The sequence below is a fragment of the Mauremys mutica genome, chromosome 7, assembly GCF_020497125.1.
Source record: "Mauremys mutica isolate MM-2020 ecotype Southern chromosome 7, ASM2049712v1, whole genome shotgun sequence".
Lineage (NCBI taxonomy): Eukaryota > Metazoa > Chordata > Testudines > Geoemydidae > Mauremys > Mauremys mutica.
This window is the reverse complement of record NC_059078.1, coordinates 99,508,644-99,529,909: the sequence shown is the minus strand read 5'-3', so window position 1 is coordinate 99,529,909 and position 21,266 is coordinate 99,508,644. Positions and strand designations below refer to the sequence as shown.

Here is a 21,266-nt window from a genome sequence, read left to right as displayed (position 1 = left end):
GCCATGCCTGCATCATGCATACATGTATGTTCACTTTTTACAACTATATGAGCAGTAGAGTTTCACTAGCACGAACTGTGGAAGAAATCATTTGCAGAAACCAAATCTTAACATTTGCACATCTGGGTATTCAGTCAGATGCACTCACCCAATCAGGGTACAGAAACAACATTTAGCTGTGGGTCTTAGCTGAACAGTCACAAGTAAGCAGCATGCCCAAGTCTTGAATATTGAGTATCAAATTATTGCAGCAAACTGTTAAGAAAAACAAAAATAAGAGAAAAAATTGAAGGAAATCACAATGGCTCAGAAACCTTCAAGAGCACAAGAAAAAGTTACAGTCACTGTGGACATTATTCCTGGTGAATTATACACTCAGCTCTGCAAACAAACATAACATCCCAAGAAGCACTTCTTTTGGGACCTGATTGAAAGCCCATTGGAGTCAATGGGAGTCTCTCCATTGACTTGGGCATTGGCTCAAACCCAGGGTGTGGTTTCATCAGTGCTAAGGAAAATTGTTGGATTATATATTAAGAATGAGTATAAAAGAGCATTTTAATGCAAATGATATTAATGCTTTATATTAATACAAAAAGCAAAACATTACTAGCTTCAGATACTTCTGCTCAAGTATGTAATAGCCCAGATGCACCATTGGATCTGACTTGAATAACTTCACAGAAATGTGTCTCTCTTCTTATGAGGTACTGTCAGATCATTAATGGAATAATAAATAGATCACTACACTAAGCTCCTGGGGGTGCTCTCCCAGGGCTTATAATTAAACAAACAGGAACCTGCATGATTTTAAATTCTAGGTAAGCATAGCACAGTTGCAAATGAAGAGAAGCCTATGAAGAATGTTTCAATCTTTCTATAAATAATCTTTTGGTTCACTCAATACTACAGAATCAAAGCTATTCAAATTGTATTCCCTTATGAAAAATAATTGGTGTGAGACTTTCTGTGTTAGTACTTCCATTATTGTACCAAACATGCAGTACCTCATACATGTGACAAGTGCAAAGGTTGAGAGCCCAGATCTGATCTGATACCAATGTAAATCAGTAACTCCATTGACTGCAGGAGCTATACATGTACAAAATCATTGTAAGTGAGATCAGAATCTGGCTCAGAGACAGCCTGGGAAAACTTTTAAGCCTCAATTGGAATTTAAAGAGTATGCAAATCTAAAGTTGTAAATTAGAACCAGAGAGCACTGTACTCTTTTATCACCTCATATATAAACCTCTTACTAGGATTTTTATGAGCCTCAATCAGCTTTACTTCTTTAAACAGATGTGCACATATCTATAATGTATAATGCTGCCTGTAGCTTCTGCTCCTCTGTATGTGTGTTTCTTTAAAAAAAAAAGTTCTTAACAAAAAACTCGGATTGCATTCTATATTCTTGGCTGTTTCCAAAAAGTACTCTCTTTTCAGAGCATTTGCCTGCAGCAATTGGCTGAATATCTGTGACAATGACCTGTGTCTTCAGTTGCAGATATCTTTTGTCATCAGCTTTTTTTATGTGTTGCCTTCCTGCAACTATTACTTATTGGATCATAAATGTAAAAATTATTGTTTACAGGCTAAAAAATAAACCCCCACCAAGTGTACCACAAAGGGATTATGCTTCAGGTAAGGATGGCTTAATGGAACTTTAAACTGTATATTTTTTCTAAGAGTGTTACAACTGCATATTTGCTCACATTTATCTTCTAGGTGTGGTGAATCCTAAACCATGACCAATAACTTATAGTGCAATTCTCTCTGGTAAAACGATGGACAGCAAACTGTGGAGAGCTTCCCCAATGGGAAGAACAAAGACTAAGAAGTAGTTGATAGCCAGCTCAGTGATTTGAGCATTGGCCTGCTTAAACCCAGGGTTGTGAGGTCAATTCTTGAGGGGGGGATCTGAGGCAAAAATCAGTACTTGGTCCTGCTAGTGAAGGTGGGGACTGGACTTGATGACTTTCCAGGGTCCCTTCCAGCTGTATGAGATAGGTATAGCTCCATATTTTTAAGTGCCCTGCTAGCTGACTCTCAGAAGCAGCTTTCACCTATCCTATGGGATCCGGCCATTCTCAAGGGGGAGAAGGCTCCATATCCAGCCATGCTGGATGGAGTGCCAGCCCAGTTCAGGGCTTGTGAAGTGAAAGGAAAGAAAGAAATATGGGCAAATAGGTTTCCTTCGCACAAAAATGGAATCTGATGTTGGTGCTAATATAATGATGGCATCAAACATTATCTTCAAGTGTGAGTGGAGCTATATTTGCTTATTTTACACCTTCATTGTTTTACCTTTGTTTTGAAGTGTTAAGAATGGTTTTGTTAAGGAGAAAAAGTAAAACAGCAGCAGACTAGGTGGGGAGTGACTGGAAGTTGTCAATCTAATAATTGTTCAGTGACTTCTATAGCCAGTTCCAAGTGGACAGGCTTCCACATCCCTAACACTATCATAGTTAATTGGCATCCAATTTGGAACTTCACCAGAGAGGCCAAGAACTGAATTGTCAAGAGGGCTGAGTGAGCTCTTCCTCTCTCTTCATTTCCTTTAAAAAAGGGATTCACGGGCATGGCAGTGTGGGGAAGCTTGCATTGCTACTATTCAGACTGGGGATAAGTAGAGGACTGTGTTGTCCAGCACATCAGTCTGGGACTCTTTCATGAGCACTCCCAATTAATTTCTAAAACCAAATAAGCAAAAGAAGCAGAATTCTAATTATCAACACTATTCAGCCAAAACCAAGTGTGTTTAGCACAAACTCTCAGGAATTTTGTGTGTGTGTGTGAGAGAGAGAGAGAGAGAGAGAGAGAGAGAGACTGGAATGTAACAGAGCCATTCTATTAGTGGCTAAGATGAATGTTTGTGATCACTATTCCATTCCCTTAAATAACTCAAATGTTTGGTTTAGAACATGCAGAGGATGAAGATGAACAATGGTCTGATGATTTTGTAAGTATATTTTCATGGGGTCATAAAGCAGTTACTCTTTCAATTAGGACCACACATGAGATAATAATGAAAGTTTAGTTCTGAATCAGATACTTTCAGTCAAATCTACATTTCCACTATTAAAATCCTACTATATTCATGAGGTTGAAAATTTTCTAAAGTAGCCACTGATTTAGGTTCCCTCGATTTTTGGGTACCCAGCTTATAAATACCTTAGCCCAATATTCAGAAGCATTGTTAATGGTAGCTGTAGATGATCAGCATCTTGGAAATTTAGGGTTATGATATCTCAACTTGAGCATCCAAAAAACAGGGCACCCAAAATTAGTGGCCACTTTTGAAAAAACACTGGACTATTCTTGTTTAGAAGATTTACAGATACTTTTAGATTTCACTTATTTATCAGTGTTGTCAAATTTGTGGTTAGTAACTTATTTTTTGACATCACTTATTTAGACAGTGGTAGCACCCACAACGTGTTAGGCATTTTCCAAACACTAGAAAAAACACAGGGTGAAATCTTGCCCCATTGAAGACAATGGCAAAAGTCCCATTGATTTCAGTAAGTCCAGGATTTCACCTACAATTCCTGCCCCCAGAGACCATACAATCTATATAAATTCACTGTCCTCTGTTATAAGATTTGGTCTCCATTTTCTGACATTTCAAATATATTTAATGTTTATCCATTTTCCTTTATTCCATGCTACTTGAGGTGGACCTGCTCTAGAATCCCAGGTCTGAACATCCCTAAATTTGCATAAATTTGAGGAAAGTTCAGATCCAAACTTTGTAGCTCAGGACAATCTCTAATTGTTTTATGTTTGAGATGCCCAGATTTTCCTTGCATAAAGCGTGTGAAGATTATTCATTAGCTCATAGAAAACTAGCTAATTCCCAGGTAGATGCCAACTGGTGAATGGCTATTTTCTTGGGCTTTAGTGGCAAAGCCCCATCAGGTAGCATTGAGGATGGTAAGGTCTCCTCAGGACTTTAGAGTGAAGCAAATCATGACCCATCCTGCCACAGGGCGAAGAACACGCTTTATTCTACAACTTGCTTCCCTAAAGCCAGCTGTTTCCTCCTGGTGCTAGTTCCTGACCTCTCCCTGAACACCAGAAACCAGAAAGGGGAGATAGAGGTCACATCAGCAGCTGAGGTTGAGACTAGGAAGGAACTGGTTCCCAGGGTAGTGGGCTGGTGGACAAGCATAAGGTTGTTGACTCACAGATGTGGGGGAATGCAGTCCCAGCTTAGCAGAGGGCCTGTGGTGATGGGAGAGAGAAGGCAGAAATAGGAAGTGAGAGGTCGGTGGTTTCCAGTGGTGATGAGACGAAGGCATAGGGGTACTGAAAATCAGGGTGTTAGCACTTTGTTAAATCCTTTTTCTCCAGAGCAAAAATATTTTAAATATGTTTTATGATGAAATAGAGTAACACTAATGAATCTGACCATGTTCATAACTGTCATATGACAAGCAAGTGTTTTTGTAGGTTAGCAAATAATGCAACTGGTGGGATGTTTGAGTATTACTTCCACGAATGAATCCACAAATGTTTTACAAAGTAAGAAATGGGAAGCTGTGTGTTTCTAGGACAGCGATTATGAAAATCCAGATGCCCACTCTGATTCAGAGATGTATGTGGTTCCGAGTGAAGAGAACTGTGATGACAGTTATGAGCCCCCTCCAACTGAGCAAGAGAAAAAGAAGATTCCCTCGTCATTTTCATTTTCAAGGGGAGAATACGCAGGTACCTATGAAATCTTTGGCTACGCAAGCCTGTCAGCCCCTCAGCTATTTATACCAGTGGCACCATTAACAAATTGAAAAACAAGAAAAGAATTTCAGATGGTGTCAATGTGGTGTGAAGCCCGTCCTTTTCTCAGGAGTTAGCCTCAAAAGGAGGAGGGGCTGTTTGTTCCCGACCCCAAGTATCAGGGTGCCTACTTTCTGGAAGGATTCATGGATTTGCTGGCAGGTGAGACACCCCCTCAGCATTGCCGCTGTCTCCCAAGTTTTTGTAGTATATTTTGTAGAAGGCCTACAGGCTTTGTGATGAGCAGTTATAAACCGAATAATAAAACAATATGCATGGGAACATTGGGGAGAAATTTCACTGAGCACGCCCCAGAAATCACCCAGTTAGCCTAATCTGGGGATTGGTTCTTCCCTAGCTGATTTAAGGTCAAGCAGGAAGGGCAAAACATTAAAGGACCGCTGTTTTCTATCTTGTTTATACCCTAACTTGTTAGCCAAGCAAGTGCAAAACAGGGGACATAACAGCATAGGTGCCAACTTCCCCTCTTCCCATAGGTGCTTGACCTCCCCCCGTGCCCTGGCTGTGCCCCCACTCCACTCCTTCCATGAGGCCCTGCCCCCATTCCAACCCAAAGTCCCCACTCCAACTCTACCCCCTGCCTGCCCCTATTCCAACACTTTCCCCAAATCCCCGCCCCAGCCCCGCCTCCTCCCCGAATGAGCCACATTCATACTCCTCCCTCGACCTCCCGGGAGCATGCTAACGCTGCCAAACAGCTGTTTGGCAGCAGCAGCCGGGCATGAAGCTCTGGGAGATAGGTGGAGGAGGGGGTACACGGCGCGCTCAGGGGGAGGAGGTGGGGGGCAGCGAAGGAGGGGAGCTTGGCTGCCAGTAGGTGCAGAGCACCCACAGAGTCATCACCTCTGCATAACAGTCCCAAAGATCTAAGCCTAAACTGCCCTTAACAATTGGGAGTAGGAAGCAGGTAGCCTTAAAAACAGGACTGGAAGGAGATGACTCTGCTTATATCGCACCAACAAATAGACCCTTCTCTTCCCTTCAACATTATATTCTGAGCCAAATACTGTTCCCATTGAAGTCAATGGAAGTTTTTATATTGACTTCAGATGGACCAAGATTTGGGACATTGGGAAAAGGAATATCAACATAACCATCCCGTCACTGCACACCTCTTCCCCCGTCTCTTTCAGTTTCATTATATGAGGCTCGGGTACTGGATATATATAAGGCACTTAACTACTATAGTGCCAGACAAGTGGCTGGATAGGTAATAAACACATTAATTGCACACTTCAAATAATGAGGAATTGTATTACCCATTCCTTGTAGGTATTTTGGTGGTACCCCAGAGAAGCTGGCCATATCATCTTTTTCAGTCTCACCCACCTTGCTGCATGGGAACTTATATGCTACAGTACTTAAGGACTATAGAACATAATAGATTCTCGTCACTTCCAGTCACAGAACATTCTATATGACTTACGCTACAGGCAGAGTAAAGATGCTCAGTTTGCATAGATATTAAAACAACTCTTTGCAGTTAGTGAGTAATTATGTACTAAACTTCTCATTTCCCCACTCATTTAAAGACAATCGCACAACCCACCAGGAGCCACTGCCAAGCAGGCCAAGTCAGTCTTTAATTAAACCCAAGAAACCATCTAAACCATCTCTGCCATCATCGTCTGTCGCTCCGAAACCAAAAGTGCCACCCAAGACCAAAGAGTTCAAAGAGGATGAGGTAATATTCACAGATACATAAGTCTTTACAGTACAGGTGAATTATGGCCCCATAAGTATCATGAACTGTATGCGGCACTTGTTTAATATGCTAGCCTTTCACATCTGACTGCTGTGGTTCAAATCATTACATAGGTCATAAAAATAAATGCATACTCTCACACTAGTTTCTAGTGGACATTTACCCACATCGTAAATCTGTGGAGCCATTCAGCCCACTTAGCATTCTCTGTTCACCAGAGACAGATTGCTGACAGGTGGGGAAGGAACGGAAATATTGAGCACCAGGGCAGGGCTACAGAGTACTGAGACAGTAAGTGATCAATCAGCTGTGCCACAATTGGAGCTGTTTGGTGAAGGAGGAAAGTCCATGGAAAAGCCCAGCCTTATCCAGCCACAGAGGGAGTTTAGATGCCTGAGACAACCATTGGCGTTAGTGAATCTTGTCCATCCCTGACAAAACAGGCTTGTGCCATGTGGTGTATTTGACATGTAGCTTAGCTTGTAGCTTTTCTCTGCATTTTTCTCAGGATGATTATATCGTGCCTGTAGATGATGAAGATAACTACATTGAACCTACGGAAGGCAGTACTTCACAATCTACAAAACGTGAGTTTTACATGATAATTTTACTCTAGGGTAAACACAGTGCCACTGGATGTCTGTTGCTAGGGTTCATGGTACGGCTGTCAAGCTATTAAAAAAATTAATTGTGATTAATCGAACTACTAAACAATAATAGAATATCATTTATTTAAATGTTTTTAGATGTTTTCCACATTTTCAAATCTATTGATTTCAATTACAACACAGAATACAAAGTGTACAATGCTCACTTTATATTTATTTTTTATTACAAATGTTTACACTGTAAAAAAGAAACAGAAGAAATGGTATTTTTCAATTCCCTCATTACAAGTACTGTAGTACAATCTCTATCGTGAACATTAAATTTACAAATGTAGAATTATGTACAAAAAATAACTGCACTCAAAAACAAAACAATGTAAAACTTTAGAGCCTACAAGTCCACTCAGTCCTACTTGTTCAGTCAATCGCTAAGACAAACAAGTTTGTTTACATTTGCAGGAGATACTGCTGCCCAAGTTTGCTTACAATGTCGCCTGAAAGGGAGAACAGGCGTTCGCATGGCACAGTTGTAGCTGGCGGCACAACATATTTACGTGCCAGAAGCGCTAAAAATTCGTATGTCCCTTCATGCTTTAACCACCATGCCAGAGGATATGTCCATGCTGATGACGGGTTCTGCTTGATAATGATCCAAAGCAGTGAGGACCATCACATGTTCATTTTCATCATCTGAGTCAGATGCCACCAGCAGAAGGTTGATTTTTGTTTGTTTGTTTTTTTGGTGGTTCAGGTTTTGTAGTTTCGGCATCAGAGTGTTGCTCTTTTAAGACTTCTGAAAGCATGCTCCACACCTCATCCCTCTCAGATTTTGGAAGGCACTTCAGATTCTTAAACCTTGGGTTGAGTGCTGTAGCTATCTTTAGAAATTTCATATTGGTACCTTGTTTGAATTTTGTCAAATCTGCAGTGAAAGTGTTCTTAAAGTGAACAACATGCTGGGTCATCATCCAAGCCTGCTATAACATGAAATATATGGCAGAAGGTGGGTAAAACAGAGCTGGAGACATACAATTCTGCCTCGAGGAGTTCAGTCACAAATATAATTAATGCATTATTTTTTAATGAGTGTCATCAGCATGGAAGCATGGTCTTTAGAATGGTGGCCAAAATGAATGTTTAGCATATCCGGCACATAAGTATCTTACAATGCTGGCTACAGAAATGCCATGTGAATGCCTGTTCTCACTTTTAATTAAGAAGCAGGCAGAATTAGCTCCCATAAATGTAAACAAACTTGTTTCTCTTAGCAATTGGCTGAACAAGAAGTAGGACTGAGTGGATTTGTAGGCACTGAAGTTTTACATTTTTTTTATTTTTGAGTGCAGTTATGCAACAAAATAAATCTACATTTGTAAGTTGTACTTTCATGATAAAGAGACTGCACTACAGTACTTGTATGAGGTGAATTGAAAAATATTATTTATTTTATCATTTTTACAGTGCAAATATTTGTAATAAAAATAATAATATAAAGTGATCGCTGCATACTTCGTATTCTGTGTTGTAATTGAAAACGATATATTTGAAAATTTAGAAAAACATCCAAAAATATTTAATACATTTTAATTGGTATTCTCTTAACAGTGCAATTAAAACTGTGATTAGTCATTGTTAATTTTTTTAAATTATGATTAATTTTTTTTGAATTAATTGTGTTAATTAACTGTGATTAATCAACAGCCCTAGTTCATAAAGAAGAAGGGAAAGTACTAAAGAGACTGCAGTCAAGTGAAGGGCAATGTGGGACCCGTAGCTAGGACAGTCCCAGGGCAAAAGTTAGGGTTGTCTTTCCCAACTGGATGTTTGGCTCCTACCTCTCTTTCCATGACCTTTCACAGTCATGCATCCCTACAACTGAGAATCTTGGTTTGGTTTGCCATGCCTCTCTTCTCATCCAAGAGTTCTGCTTCATTAAAATTCTCCACATGCTGGGGTGTCCAGGCAGATTTTTAACAAAGAGATGTGGGGCTTCCTTTTTTACTTCAATTGCACCCGGGGTTTACTTAGCTGGGAATTAAACTTACAGTGCTAAAGTGAAAAGTCAATTGAATAGTATGTAACTCTGCACTTTCATACGGTTGACAATCTTGGATATTTACGGCAAGGTGGAAGCACTGAGAATAAGGTTACTCACATGAGTCAGAGGCTCTTTTTCTGCCACAAATGAATTTCTCAAGGTCTCTTGACTAGCCCTCAGACCTTCTTTGTATTCGTTCTCATTTCATAGATGTGACATTGGTATGTTTGTCTCCTTTTTTGTTTTAAGCTCCTGTAAACAGATCTATCAAGCCAACAAAGCCAGTTCTTCCTAGCTCTGCCAAGTCCTCTCCTGCTCCTGTGTCTCCTTTCATGAAAGGTATGCAATGTTTATATTGGTGTAAGAGGATCATCTTGCAGACACCCTGTTTTGACAAAGGGGTTTGGAAATGCAATAGTATGATTTCTGGATGGAAAAGGTATTAATATGTTGCACATAATTAGGGAGAGCTGAACCAACTCAGACATTTGCTCCTCCCTGGAAACAGCCAGCTATTTGTCATTTATTTCCTCCAGTGGCACTTGGTGCAGGGGCCAGTGGATAATCTTGCTCCCTATCTATAAAATTAGGAAGTCTGAAAGCTGGCTATTCCCTCCAGTGGCAGGTATTCTTCGGAGTGTGGCCCATGCACCGCAGGTTCATCCTCATGCCTCACTTTCATTTTCAGCGAAAAGATAGGCTGTGTCTACACTGCCACTTTCAGCGCTAAAACTTTAGTCATTGAGGGGTGTGAAAAAACACCCCCCTGAGCGACAAAAGTTTTAGCACTGAAAAGCACCAGTATAGACGGCCATACTCCCGGCGATAAAGCTACCACCGCTCATTCGGGGTGGTTATTTTTTAATTGCCGGGAGAGCTCTTCCCCGACGATAAAGCATGACTACTCTGCCCACGTCACAATGCTGCCCTGGCCGTGCTGTAACATTGGCAGTGTAGACATACCCAGATAGCATTCTGCTTAGCTGGAATGAGAGCCAGTAATCCTTCCTAACTGGGTATTCCCATTGATCTTGTTGCTTGGTAATGTAAAAGGAAATTCTGGAGCATTCAAGATCCTTCCCTACATTCCCACAAGCACTACCCATCTACATGCTCGGAGATTTTCCAACACTAGGAGGCATTCTGGTGCATAAATTCCAGAGTGCTTGCATGGTTGGTTTTTTTGTTTGTTTTTAAGTTTAAAGCAAGGAGATCAGCTCATCCCAATGTAGGGCTTGCTGGGTCATGTTGCTCCAGAGCTGTTGAAGAGGTTGCCCAATAACCCACTTGATGGTGAGTTAGCACAACACTTGATCAGGAGGAGAATGCTGAATAGGACTTGATGATGAAAAGAGAGGAGACCTATCACAAGGGGTAATAAGCACATGTAGGGTAGAGCACAGCTCTTTTGACAGCAAGGTAATTATGTAGTGAGGATTGGTCACAAAGCTGGCAAGGGACTTAAAGAACTTCAGGTTACTTGTATAAACACACACACTCTCTCTCCCTCTCCCTCCCTCCCCATCTCCCCTGCTGCCTCCCTCTCTCTCCACACTGAACCTGACAATTCTGACCTAAACCTCTTGTGACTGTCTCATTGCTACAAATAAAAGTACTATTCTATAAACGTTTTTCTGTATTCTCCAAGTCCTATTAAAAACCTAGTATTAGCCCAAAGCAATTTACTGGGTGTTTTATTTCAAAGATCCATCTGCTCATCTCTTCTATTGCAAAATATTAAGTTACATTTGATGTGTTCAAAATATAAACCTATCACACATGTCTGTAAAATAAAAGCAAGTTCCCCTTCAGGTATTTCTAGTTTATAACAGCCATTTTGCCTATATTGTGTTTGAAATAGATCCCTGCACTATAAATCTGTTTAAGAATGAATAAAACTGGAATAAGCTACTTGTCTTGAATTCATTTCTGCTTTTTATTATTTTACTTTAGTAAAAGTCAGACTCCAAATGGATCAACATAAGCTAAAAACACTTACCAGAACCAATAAATCATTGCTCAATTATCTCATTACAGCATAGGATACCAAGATGAGTTTTTAAAATACTGAATCAAGACTCAATCTTACTGAGATTATGTGGATTCTGATCACTTTGTATATGCTTCTTTTGTTGTCATGTACTGTAAAAGGAAGTTTATTTGGAAAGAGAAAATAAAGCAAATAAAAGGGTGGGATATTTTCTTCTGTAATTGCAAACATGTGTTTAATCTTCTTTAGCTGAGTAGTTCCAATTCTATGCTGTATTGCTTTCTAGTCATGGCATTAATTGCCCAGACTGTAACCTTTACAAACTAGTTACACAATTCTTACCAAGCATTGCACGTGTTCATTTTCATTAGGAATTTGTTTAATTTCCAAGCCATAGTTACAAAAGATCTCTGTGATTTGCAGTTTTATCACATAACTTTTCAGACATCTTTAAACACCTTTTCAGTGTTGTGATTTCCTGTTAATCACAGTTTCTAAGAGCCAATTTTCTTGATGATTTTAAACAGATAAAACAGCTCCCTCTAGTGGGTATTAGAGCACTTGCCAGATTACAGTTCTTACTTTGCTAAAGTTAAAATATAATACAACCTAGCGTCACTACCCTCAGTGAAGTTGGATTTAGATTATGGCATTAATTATTTTAATATTTGTTTTTTAATATTCAGGATTTACAATCTGTTGGGATTTTTGTGAGCAAGTAAAAACCCTGCGATAGTGAGCAGGAGCTCAGGGCTAACAGTGTGGCGATACAAAGGACTCAGCCCAGTAGATTCTCACTGAAAGTTCAGGGTTTATGATTCATTAGGTCCCTTCTTCACCAAGGTTAGAGGAAGGTTCAAAGGTCATCCAAATGTGATAACGTTAAAAACTGTTCCTAGTTCAGGCTCTTTTCTTGCCTTTTGCACTAAGAATGGTACAAAAATAAAGCAACAAAGAGTCCTTGTGGCACCTTATAGACTAACAGACGTATTGGAGCATAAGCTTTTGTGGGTAAATGCCCACTTCGTCAGACGGTGCTTTATTACTTTTTACAGATCCAGACTAACACAACTACCCCTCTGATATTGGACAAAAATAAAGGTTATTTGGGTGCAATGTAATTCCTGTAGTTGTTGACTGTGAATATGGATTTTTGTCCTTTTCATCATGTTTACAGTTAAAAAGGAGTAAGGCACAGTTTATTATGAATAAGACAAGAAGAATCAGTCCCTAAGTGAGAACAATCACATCTCAGAAAATTACCTTTTCCCCAGAAGAATCTTATTTTCTCTTTAAAAGCAGAACTTTGATGTAAATTCCAGACTGTATTTCTGTCAAAAGAGACCTGTGATCCGCTTTTGTAACTACAGAATATTCTTTTTCCTTCAGACGTGTATGAGGTTCCCGAAGAAGAGGTAAGAGCTTATGTACATTTTATGGGTCATAGTTCCCGCACTATACATGCATGCTGCAACTTGAAAGCACTGTATCCTGTGGTGCAAAATCATTCAGAATAAATGTGAGAGTAAGCCATTGTATCAACTCTTTAACAGAGAGGAAATTGGAACAAACCTTTGCCACTGCGAATGGTGCCCCATTTCCCTGGTAACTTCATAACTCCATGTCCCTCCACCAAATGGCAGTGAAAACTTGTTCTACCTACTACAAGTTGTTAGGTGGGGTAAGGCTTTCAGCTCTGCTTAATGTGATCCAGCCTTAGAAGCACAGGCCTACTGGAGCATTTTCTAGAAGTGATGCCCCAGCGAAGGAAACATGAACTGTTTTGATATGATCATTTCCTTCCCACCTCCCAGTACTGACATGGCACATAACTTAGTAGCATGCTTGGGGCTACACTGATATAGCAGTGGTCATTTTCTGGCTACCCCATCTTTACGCATGTTCCCAATAGGCAATGTTTTGCTGGAGATACATGCTCCAATAAATAAGATATCACAAAGGCAGCTTAAAATCCTCTATTAGCACAAATGCATTTTATTAAATACAGATATGACCAAGTTATTAACAGTGCATTTTCTCTTAAAGGAAAAACCGTCACCACCAACAAGCAGGTAATACATTACCATGAAATTCTGTTCATTATTAAAAGTTTCTTAGACCTTGTCAAGAAATATACTTTGATAACATGTGAGCATTGTCTAAATATCTATATATTTAATACCTATGTATCACAATAGAAGAGGTACCAAATTAATAAAATATTGTAATATTTCTTGATAAACTTTGAGAATGAGAACACACAATACATATACTCAAATACATTGTGTTGTCTAGGATTACAGAGACTTTTTTCTTTTTAATTCAGTGTTTTTTGTATAATGTTTCTAACTTCACCTGTGTTGTCTTAATAGGATCACTAAACCTCTTCCACCCAAGCCTGTTCAGAGTACAGGAGGACATTCCCACATGCTCAGCTCAGCCAAAGAATCCTCTAAACCAGACACTTCTAGGTTAGTTAAAATCAGCTTACGTCTCCTCAAGTGTAGAGCAAACACTGGAGTAAACAGATTCTTCACCTCGCCTCAGAGTGCCTAGCTATTGCATGGCCTTCAGAAAATGAATGATTATTAGGCCATATGTATGAATTACCTAGGCAAGAGGGGGTGAGTTAAGAATGAAATTTCTCAATTAACTCTTAGTATCCTGGTTTTAATAGATTTGCCAGAGGTGTAATACTTCCTTAATGTATTTTTTGCTGTTTAACGTAACATGAAGCAGGAGATTGCAGTAGCTGATCCCTGACAACACAAATGATTTGAGAAGTAGGCAAGGTTAGGACGCTTATTATCAAAACCAAACCCACATACCCATTTTGAAAAGAAGTGTTAGAGCAAGATAGAGGGGTAGCCCTGTCCTCTCCCTTACCAAGGCATGGAGGGTCAGGACAGTGGTGGAACAAATGGAATTCCACCCACTGGAGTGGGGACACAATTCTGGGACCCAATAATTATGGAAGTGAGAACCCCCTGCATGCCAGAGCCAAGCTCCACAAGGGGTCTCTGTGCCCAAGCAAATATGGAGTTTTTAGGTTGGGTGCAGATTGAGGGGTAGGGCAGGACTACATGACCCCCACCCATGGATCAGGTGCATAGGAGCAAAGCTAGCTCTTGCCTATAATCTCTTCCTTCCATGTGTCTCCAGGAATAATACAGTGCCCATAAGAGAGTGTGGAGGGGCTGGAAGGAGACAGGGGCTCATCCCCACCCATTGCTCTTACAGAGTAAGCCAGGGTCACCAGGAAAAAGCAGGCTGCCCTCACCCCATGCATAAGAGGGAGCATGGGGAGTGAAATTGCAGAGCTGCACCAGGCCTCCCCATGGGATAGCACAGCTTCACCCAGTCTCCAACTCAGGGCTGTGTGTTAAGGCACAACCTTACCCAAAGCAAACTGCAGCAGAACATAGTTATAACTAACAACCTATTTACTAAGGAATACTATGTATCTTGAAACTGAAGAGAACTTACACCTTTGGGCTCAGCAATTTTAAATGAAATCAGAAAAATATTTACCATTTAAATCATTTTGTGTGTTTTCCAGAAATATTCTTCCTCTTCCCAGAAACCATGCTCCGCAAAAAGCAGTGAGTAGCTAAACACCATTAGAAAAGAATGCATTTAAATGGTGAAGGGCAGTGCTGGTATCTGCATTATATACTGCTATTTGTTATTATCTGTATTAGAGACAAGTATAGAATTGTAGATTACTCTGGAATGTAAACAGATCCAAAGCATCAAAGAGCTGCAGACTCATGTCATAATATTATAATTGTGGAATTAAAACTCCAAATGTATCCTTCGTGTTCAAAATATTAACATGATTTCTTACAAGTCCTGATGGTATGAAAGGAATAGCTGACATATACAACCAAGATGCTGATGCTTTTACATCCATGAGTAAACCCTGTGTAGCCCTGTTAAACTGAGTAGACGTATTTGCGTGAGAGAGAAAATGGACCTTTTTCTGTATTTTCCACCCTTTGGGGTCTAATATCTCCCATGCATTGATGGAGAATACATTCATAATCCCCATTAAATCCCCAGTCTACAAATAAAGCCTTTTCAATGGAAAAATTCCAGTGCCTGCACCCATGAACTTGTTGTGAGTTCAATCCTTGAGGGGGCCACTTAGGGATCTGGGGCAAAAAATTGGTCCTGCTAGTGAAGGCAGGGGGCTGGACTCGATGACCTTTCAAGGTCCCTTCCAGTTCTAGGAGATTGTTATATCTCCAATTAATTATTATTATTATTTTCAAAAGTGACTAGTGATTTTTGGTGCCCAACTTGAAGCACCATCAAGGATCCTGATTTTCAGAGGATGGATGATCAATGCTTTCCGAAAATCAGGCCTCTTTCGAGGTGCTCACTTTATATTATTATAAAAATGATAAAAAAGATAGTTCAATCTACAAGTTGAAGCATGAAGGGACATATGAATGTTTAGTATATCTGGCATGTGAATACCTTGCATCACCACCTACAACAGTGCCATGCGAATGCCAGTTTCCACTTTCAGGTGACAGTGTAATTAAGAAGCGGGCAGCATTATCTCTCATATATGTAAACAAACTTGTTTGCTTTAACAATTGGCTGAAGAAGAAGTAGGACTGAATGGACTTGTAGGCCCTAAAGTTTTACATTGTTTTGTTTCTGAGTGCAGTTATATGGGGAAAAAATCTACATTTATAAATTGTACTTTCATGATAAAGAGATTGCACCACAGTATTTATATGAGGTGAATTAAAAAATACTATTTCTTTTATTTTTTTATAGTGCAAATATTTGTAATAAATATAAAATGAGCACTGAACACTTTATATTCTGTTTCAGAGGGGTAACAATGAGGAGTCCTTGTGGCACCATAGAGACTAACAAATTTATTTGGGCATAAGCTTTCATGGGCTATAATCCACTTGGTCAGATGCATCAATCTGATGAAGTGGGTTATAGCCCATGAAAACTTATGCTCAAATAACTTTGTTAGTCTCTAAGGTGCCACAAGGCTCCTCGTTGTTTTTGAATTCTGTGTTGTAATTGAAATAAATACATTTGAAAATTTAGAAAAAACATCCAAAGATATGTATAATATATTTAGATTGGTATTCTATTATTTAACAGTTTGATTAAAACTACGATTAATCGCAACTTTTTTAAATCTTAAAATTAATTGTGATTATTTTTAATCGTTTGACAGACCTATAAATAATTAAGTTATATTTAATAACCAGACAATTCATTAAGCGCTAAATAAATTTTAAAAAAATTAAAAAAGTTAAAACAATAGTCAGAACAAAATACTTTTATTTCTATTTTGAATCTTTATAAAATATTGGTCACATTTATCAAAATCAACAAATTCCCATTAAACTTCTTGATTTTGAAGAAACAGCATTTTCTGATGGAGGAAAAGTGTTCCACTGAAAATTTTTCAGCCAGCTGTAGGTTTTATATTATCGTTTCTGAGGCACAGAATCAGTAGCAGAGGTGGGAACTGAACAGTTCTGACTCCTCAGAATTTACTCTAATCATTATGCCAAACACCCATAATGACTCTTATGATAGCAAAAGTCGTAACTAAAATTAAGTTGGGACCTTGATTATAACCCTACATTCTCATATGCTCACATCTGAGAGACATTCTTCTTTGGTGTTTAACCTTTTCATGCTTGATGATGAATTTTTTGGAAAAGTATGAACATGATCCTGTCAGCATTTCTGAGTTATTAGAAAATTTAAAAAACATAACTTTCATGCATGGTACATCTTGGAGTTGGTTGCTCACACGAGTTGCTGTGGAGGAGGGAACTAAGTGTTCAAGACCCCTAAAAGTCACCTCTGTTTACAAGAAGAAAGGAAAGATTAAATGAATCTCCTTCCCGCTGCCAAAGTCATCAACTGTGTTTTGGGAAACAGAAACCCAATACATTTCCTTGTTATCAAGTGCCCCAACGGTTCTCCAGATGTCAACGCCTCTGACTGCTTCTAAAATGTAGTGTTTTCAATGATAAAAATAACTATAGCACACTGAGAATTTGGGGACAGAGTGAAAAACACAGTTGATGCTCTACTGATTGTATTAGTGAATTTTTTTGTTCCCTGGTCTGGCATGCTATGTGAACTAGGGTATCTTACTGCTGAATTTAGCTCCAGTTTACTATGGAGTACTTGGAGCCTGAGGTTCAGTAACATCTACTATGCTGGGGTGTTAAGAGTTAAGGAATGGTTTGTTAAGTGATTTCAAATAGCTGGATGAAATGTACTAGAGAGGCTTAATATAATATACACTCTATACGAACATTTTAGACATTGGTGCAATTCTATATGGCCCATACCAGAACATCTTAGTCCCTTCTCCATAGATTCTACTTACATATTTATCATTTTTTACAATTGCTGCATTGTAAGTGTGAGCTGACAAATACTGTGTATTTCAATTTCAGGAGCACGATAGAATTGAAGAACATAATGATGAAAGTAAGTATTTTGCACTGAAGACATGGTGATTGCTAGAAAGATTTTTGGTCAACATATTATTGACGACCTCAAATGCAGTAGTACGTTCCTTTAAGTTTAAACTACAACCATCAGTGTTAAGAAAAGGAGTTTAATGAACAGTTAAAGAGCTTAGTCAGTGTAAAGACAAGTCAGTAAACAACTTGCTTTAGACTTGAGTTGTTGTTTTTGCACTCAGTGTAGACCAGGAGTTCTCAACCTTTGTGTGCCATCCCCCAAGCCCAACATGCTGTAAAAAGTCCATAACCCACCTGTGCCATGATAACTGGTTTTCTGCATATAAAAGCCAGAGCTGGCATTAAGGGGTGGCAAGCAGGGCAATTGCCTGGGACTCCATGCCACAGGGGCTCCCGCAAAGCTACGTTGATCACGTTTTGGCTTCAGCCTCGGGTGGTGGGGCTCAGGGCCCCAGGCTTCAGCCCCATGCTGGGGGGCTTTGGCTTTCTGCTCTGGGCCCCAGCGAGTATAATGCTGGCCCTGCTTGGCAGACCCTCTGAAACCTGCTCACAGCCCCCTAGGAACCCTAGGGGCCCCCCTGGGCCCCTGGTTGAGAACCGCTGGTGTAGACTATATACAGAGATGCTCTGTACTGGTAGAAGTAGTGCTTTCACCAATGTGACTTACCCTGGAGAGTTACAGAATGAAGACCTACTGTACTTCATTGCATTAAGGGTTTGCACTGATGTAGTTACACCAATGCAAGTTTCCCAAATCTAGAAAGCTCTTAATCATGAATTCCCCTCCATAGCTATTGATGCCCAGTGTCCCCTTACCACAGTCCTTGATGGCAGCAATGTAGTGGAAGCACTCACCACCACCAAGGAAGTATCTCTCCACTCAGAGTATGAAAATAGAGTGATGCATAATCTTTTCTTCAGGGACTACAAGTGCCACCTAAGCACATTTCAGTATGATTATTAAAGAAAAAAACAATGCTCAGATATGTTAAATATTATATACTAAATATGTTGTGTGGGTATTTAGATCACAGCAACAGTGGAGCTCAGGAATCCAAATTTCCCTCTATTGCAACTCCATCACCATTACCAAGGGCAATGTGAGTAACAAAATATCACTGCTTCTCTTTCATTGTTAATTGCTAGATTTAGTAATAACTAAATCCTGCTCTTACTGGAGGCAGCCATCGAAGCAAGAGTTATCTATCCACGAACCATGAGTCCAGAGCAAGAGGCATCCTGCCCTGGCAAGAACAAGGTGGGATTGCTAGTTGCAGGCCACTCTACTATTTCTCCAAGCTGGGCCGGTTTGCATGCTGGAGTTGTTTCCAATTACTATATGCTGCTGCTGACAGAAAACCTGCTGGCCTGCTTGAGACAATCAAATGCTGCAGTGATGAGATCTTCAGCAATACCTGTGCATGTATAAAGCCATTCTCCTTCTCTTACAAACCACCCTCCTAGTAGCCATGGCCTGGTTCTTTGCAGGACATAGCTTTCTCACACACCTTGGTATGGTTCCCACCGCTATCTTTGAAACCTATATTAAATGCAACATAGCCTCTCCCCCTTTTTCTCTATTACATCAGCCCAAGGAAGGGCAGGAGTCAACCCAAAATCCCACCTCTGCCAATAATATTATAGTAACAGTTAACTATATATACTTGATTGTTCAATGCACTGCATGTGTCTTTTAAATGATCACTTACTTTTTCAATCCTCAGAAAGAAGACACCTAATCCAGTAAAACCAGCAGTAAGTGGACGTTGTATTTTTATAATGATACTGTACAGTATCCCACCTGTGATTCTTAATATGCTTGTAAAACTGAACTTGGTCATAAATACGGTTTCCTTAATGGGAAGTAAGGAAAGAATTAAGAGTATTTTTGCCCCTTGATTAATTAACATTGATAGAAGTTACATACAGAATTGGAGAGAGGAAGATATACTCCAGAGTCTGTTAGCACAAGAATGGCAGAAAATCCTCTGGCCTGCCACAGAGACTATTCTAACCATTGAAAAATGTTTTGGAGCCATCATGAAGGTTTTAATATATAAAATGTGTGGCGGCAAGAAGGGTGGAAATCAATCATGATAGCATATATGCAATTAAAGGGGGTCCCAAAGACTTGGCTATGGAATGTACATTAACTCAGCAGCAAAGGGAAAAACACCTGGGCATTGCTGGAAACTAATTTAGATTAAATACACCTGGGGTAGTCTTTTTCCCCCAGAGAGTTATCAGTATATGAATTCTCTTCCCTAGGAGATAGTGGTAGAATCCACATTAGTGGGACTCAAGAAAATAAATGAGAGTTATTTGGAACCATGTTCTGCCCTCAGATTGCGTCCAGAAATTCCCACTGATGTGTGTAGGAGTCTCCCCTAGGGAATGAGAATAAAATATCACCCTAGAACAAGAGTCATATCTCAAGGTAAAAATGGGCTTTTACCTTGGTCTCTCTTGCTCACATAAACAGGGTTGGAGTCTTTCCAAGTTTATGTTACAAAATCTATTTGATCATATTTACACAATCATCCATCTGAATTCTTTGTATGAGAAGGTAATGCCCTTATCTCCCCAAGCACAATATCCCTGTCAATTTCAAGTGTAAATAACAAGTGGAAAAATCTTTTCTTCAAAGTAAACACACACATCCTTTTGCCAACATGTCATATTGCTTTGCATGACTATTTACTGTTGCAATGTTGCTAAAGAATGCATTAATTGGGATACTGTTAACTTAATCATACTTTAAACAAGTTCCTATACCTACCAACAACTTGGATTATTAAATCTGGAAAAAAAATTAAAAACAAGTTCATTTCCAACTCTTTTTATTCTGCACTTATTTCTTCCAGCTTGGACAATGAACGATGCAAAATTTAGCTTGCAAATATTACACAGGAGCATTGGTTTCAAAATGTGAACACTATTTTTATAATAAAAATATGTTATGGAAACATTTTTATTGGGCTTAAGCTTTTGGAAAACCCTCTTAAAAATCTAAATTTTGATCCAAATTTAAGGGGCTAGCATCCTTTTAACGTGGTAGAGAACTAAGTCTACATTGTGTAGCATGTTTAAGATGCAAACAGAAAACCAATAACCCTCTTAATCTAACTTTTGTATGCTATTATTTTATAATGGTTGTTTAGGGGTACGTGCATGTTTTGAGCTGTACATATACATGCAATTGTTCGCCACTACAGGTATCGGGGAGTTTTGTATAATACTGAAACAAAGATCCTCTACAGCAATGTCTATTTTACAAAATATTAACTGGATGTCATTTAAGTATACAAAATGTTTTGATTGACATTTGTTTTATTATAGAAACCAAGTTTACCACACAAAGAGAATTTAAGTGTTACTGAAGGTAAATTATTTCTCTTACACTGAAAAAAGTTCACGTTCACAAGAACTGAACTTTTGCTTTTAGTGATTTAGAACATGAATCTGCCCCCGTTTCTTGCGCTGAGTAGCATTTTTCTCCGCAAACAGTCCCATTGAAATCAGTGGGGTCGTAGGCAGAGTAATAGACTACTCAAAGGGTGAAAGTCACACCACAAGAGAGCCATTTGGAGGACATAAGTGGGCCCCCAGGACAGAGGAGAATGCCACCGAAAGTGAG

The 21,266-nt window shown here is 39.4% G+C and overlaps 1 protein-coding gene across 7 annotated transcripts in view; it reads left to right on the top strand.

The window, feature by feature from the left end:
* Positions 1–21,266, top strand: part of BLNK (B cell linker) — a 72,376-nt gene that overhangs the window by 37,605 nt on the left and 13,505 nt on the right. For 5 of the 7 annotated variants that reach the window (XM_045023027.1, XM_045023022.1, XM_045023025.1 and 2 more), the window contains 14 exons: positions 1,595–1,644; positions 2,922–2,962; positions 4,557–4,713; positions 6,333–6,484; positions 7,014–7,092; positions 9,401–9,490; positions 12,531–12,556; positions 13,188–13,213; positions 13,514–13,612; positions 14,701–14,743; positions 17,600–17,633; positions 18,657–18,729; positions 19,354–19,384; positions 20,969–21,011. In XM_045023027.1, coding sequence (XP_044878962.1) covers positions 1,595–1,644; positions 2,922–2,962; positions 4,557–4,713; positions 6,333–6,484; positions 7,014–7,092; positions 9,401–9,490; positions 12,531–12,556; positions 13,188–13,213; positions 13,514–13,612; positions 14,701–14,743; positions 17,600–17,633; positions 18,657–18,729; positions 19,354–19,384; positions 20,969–21,011 — 944 coding nt within the window. The remainder of the gene's footprint in view (positions 1–1,594; positions 1,645–2,921; positions 2,963–4,556; positions 4,714–6,332; positions 6,485–7,013; positions 7,093–9,400; positions 9,491–12,530; positions 12,557–13,187; positions 13,214–13,513; positions 13,613–14,700; positions 14,744–17,599; positions 17,634–18,656; positions 18,730–19,353; positions 19,385–20,968; positions 21,012–21,266) is intronic. The other 2 variants (XM_045023023.1, XM_045023026.1) reach the window with 1 other exon arrangement.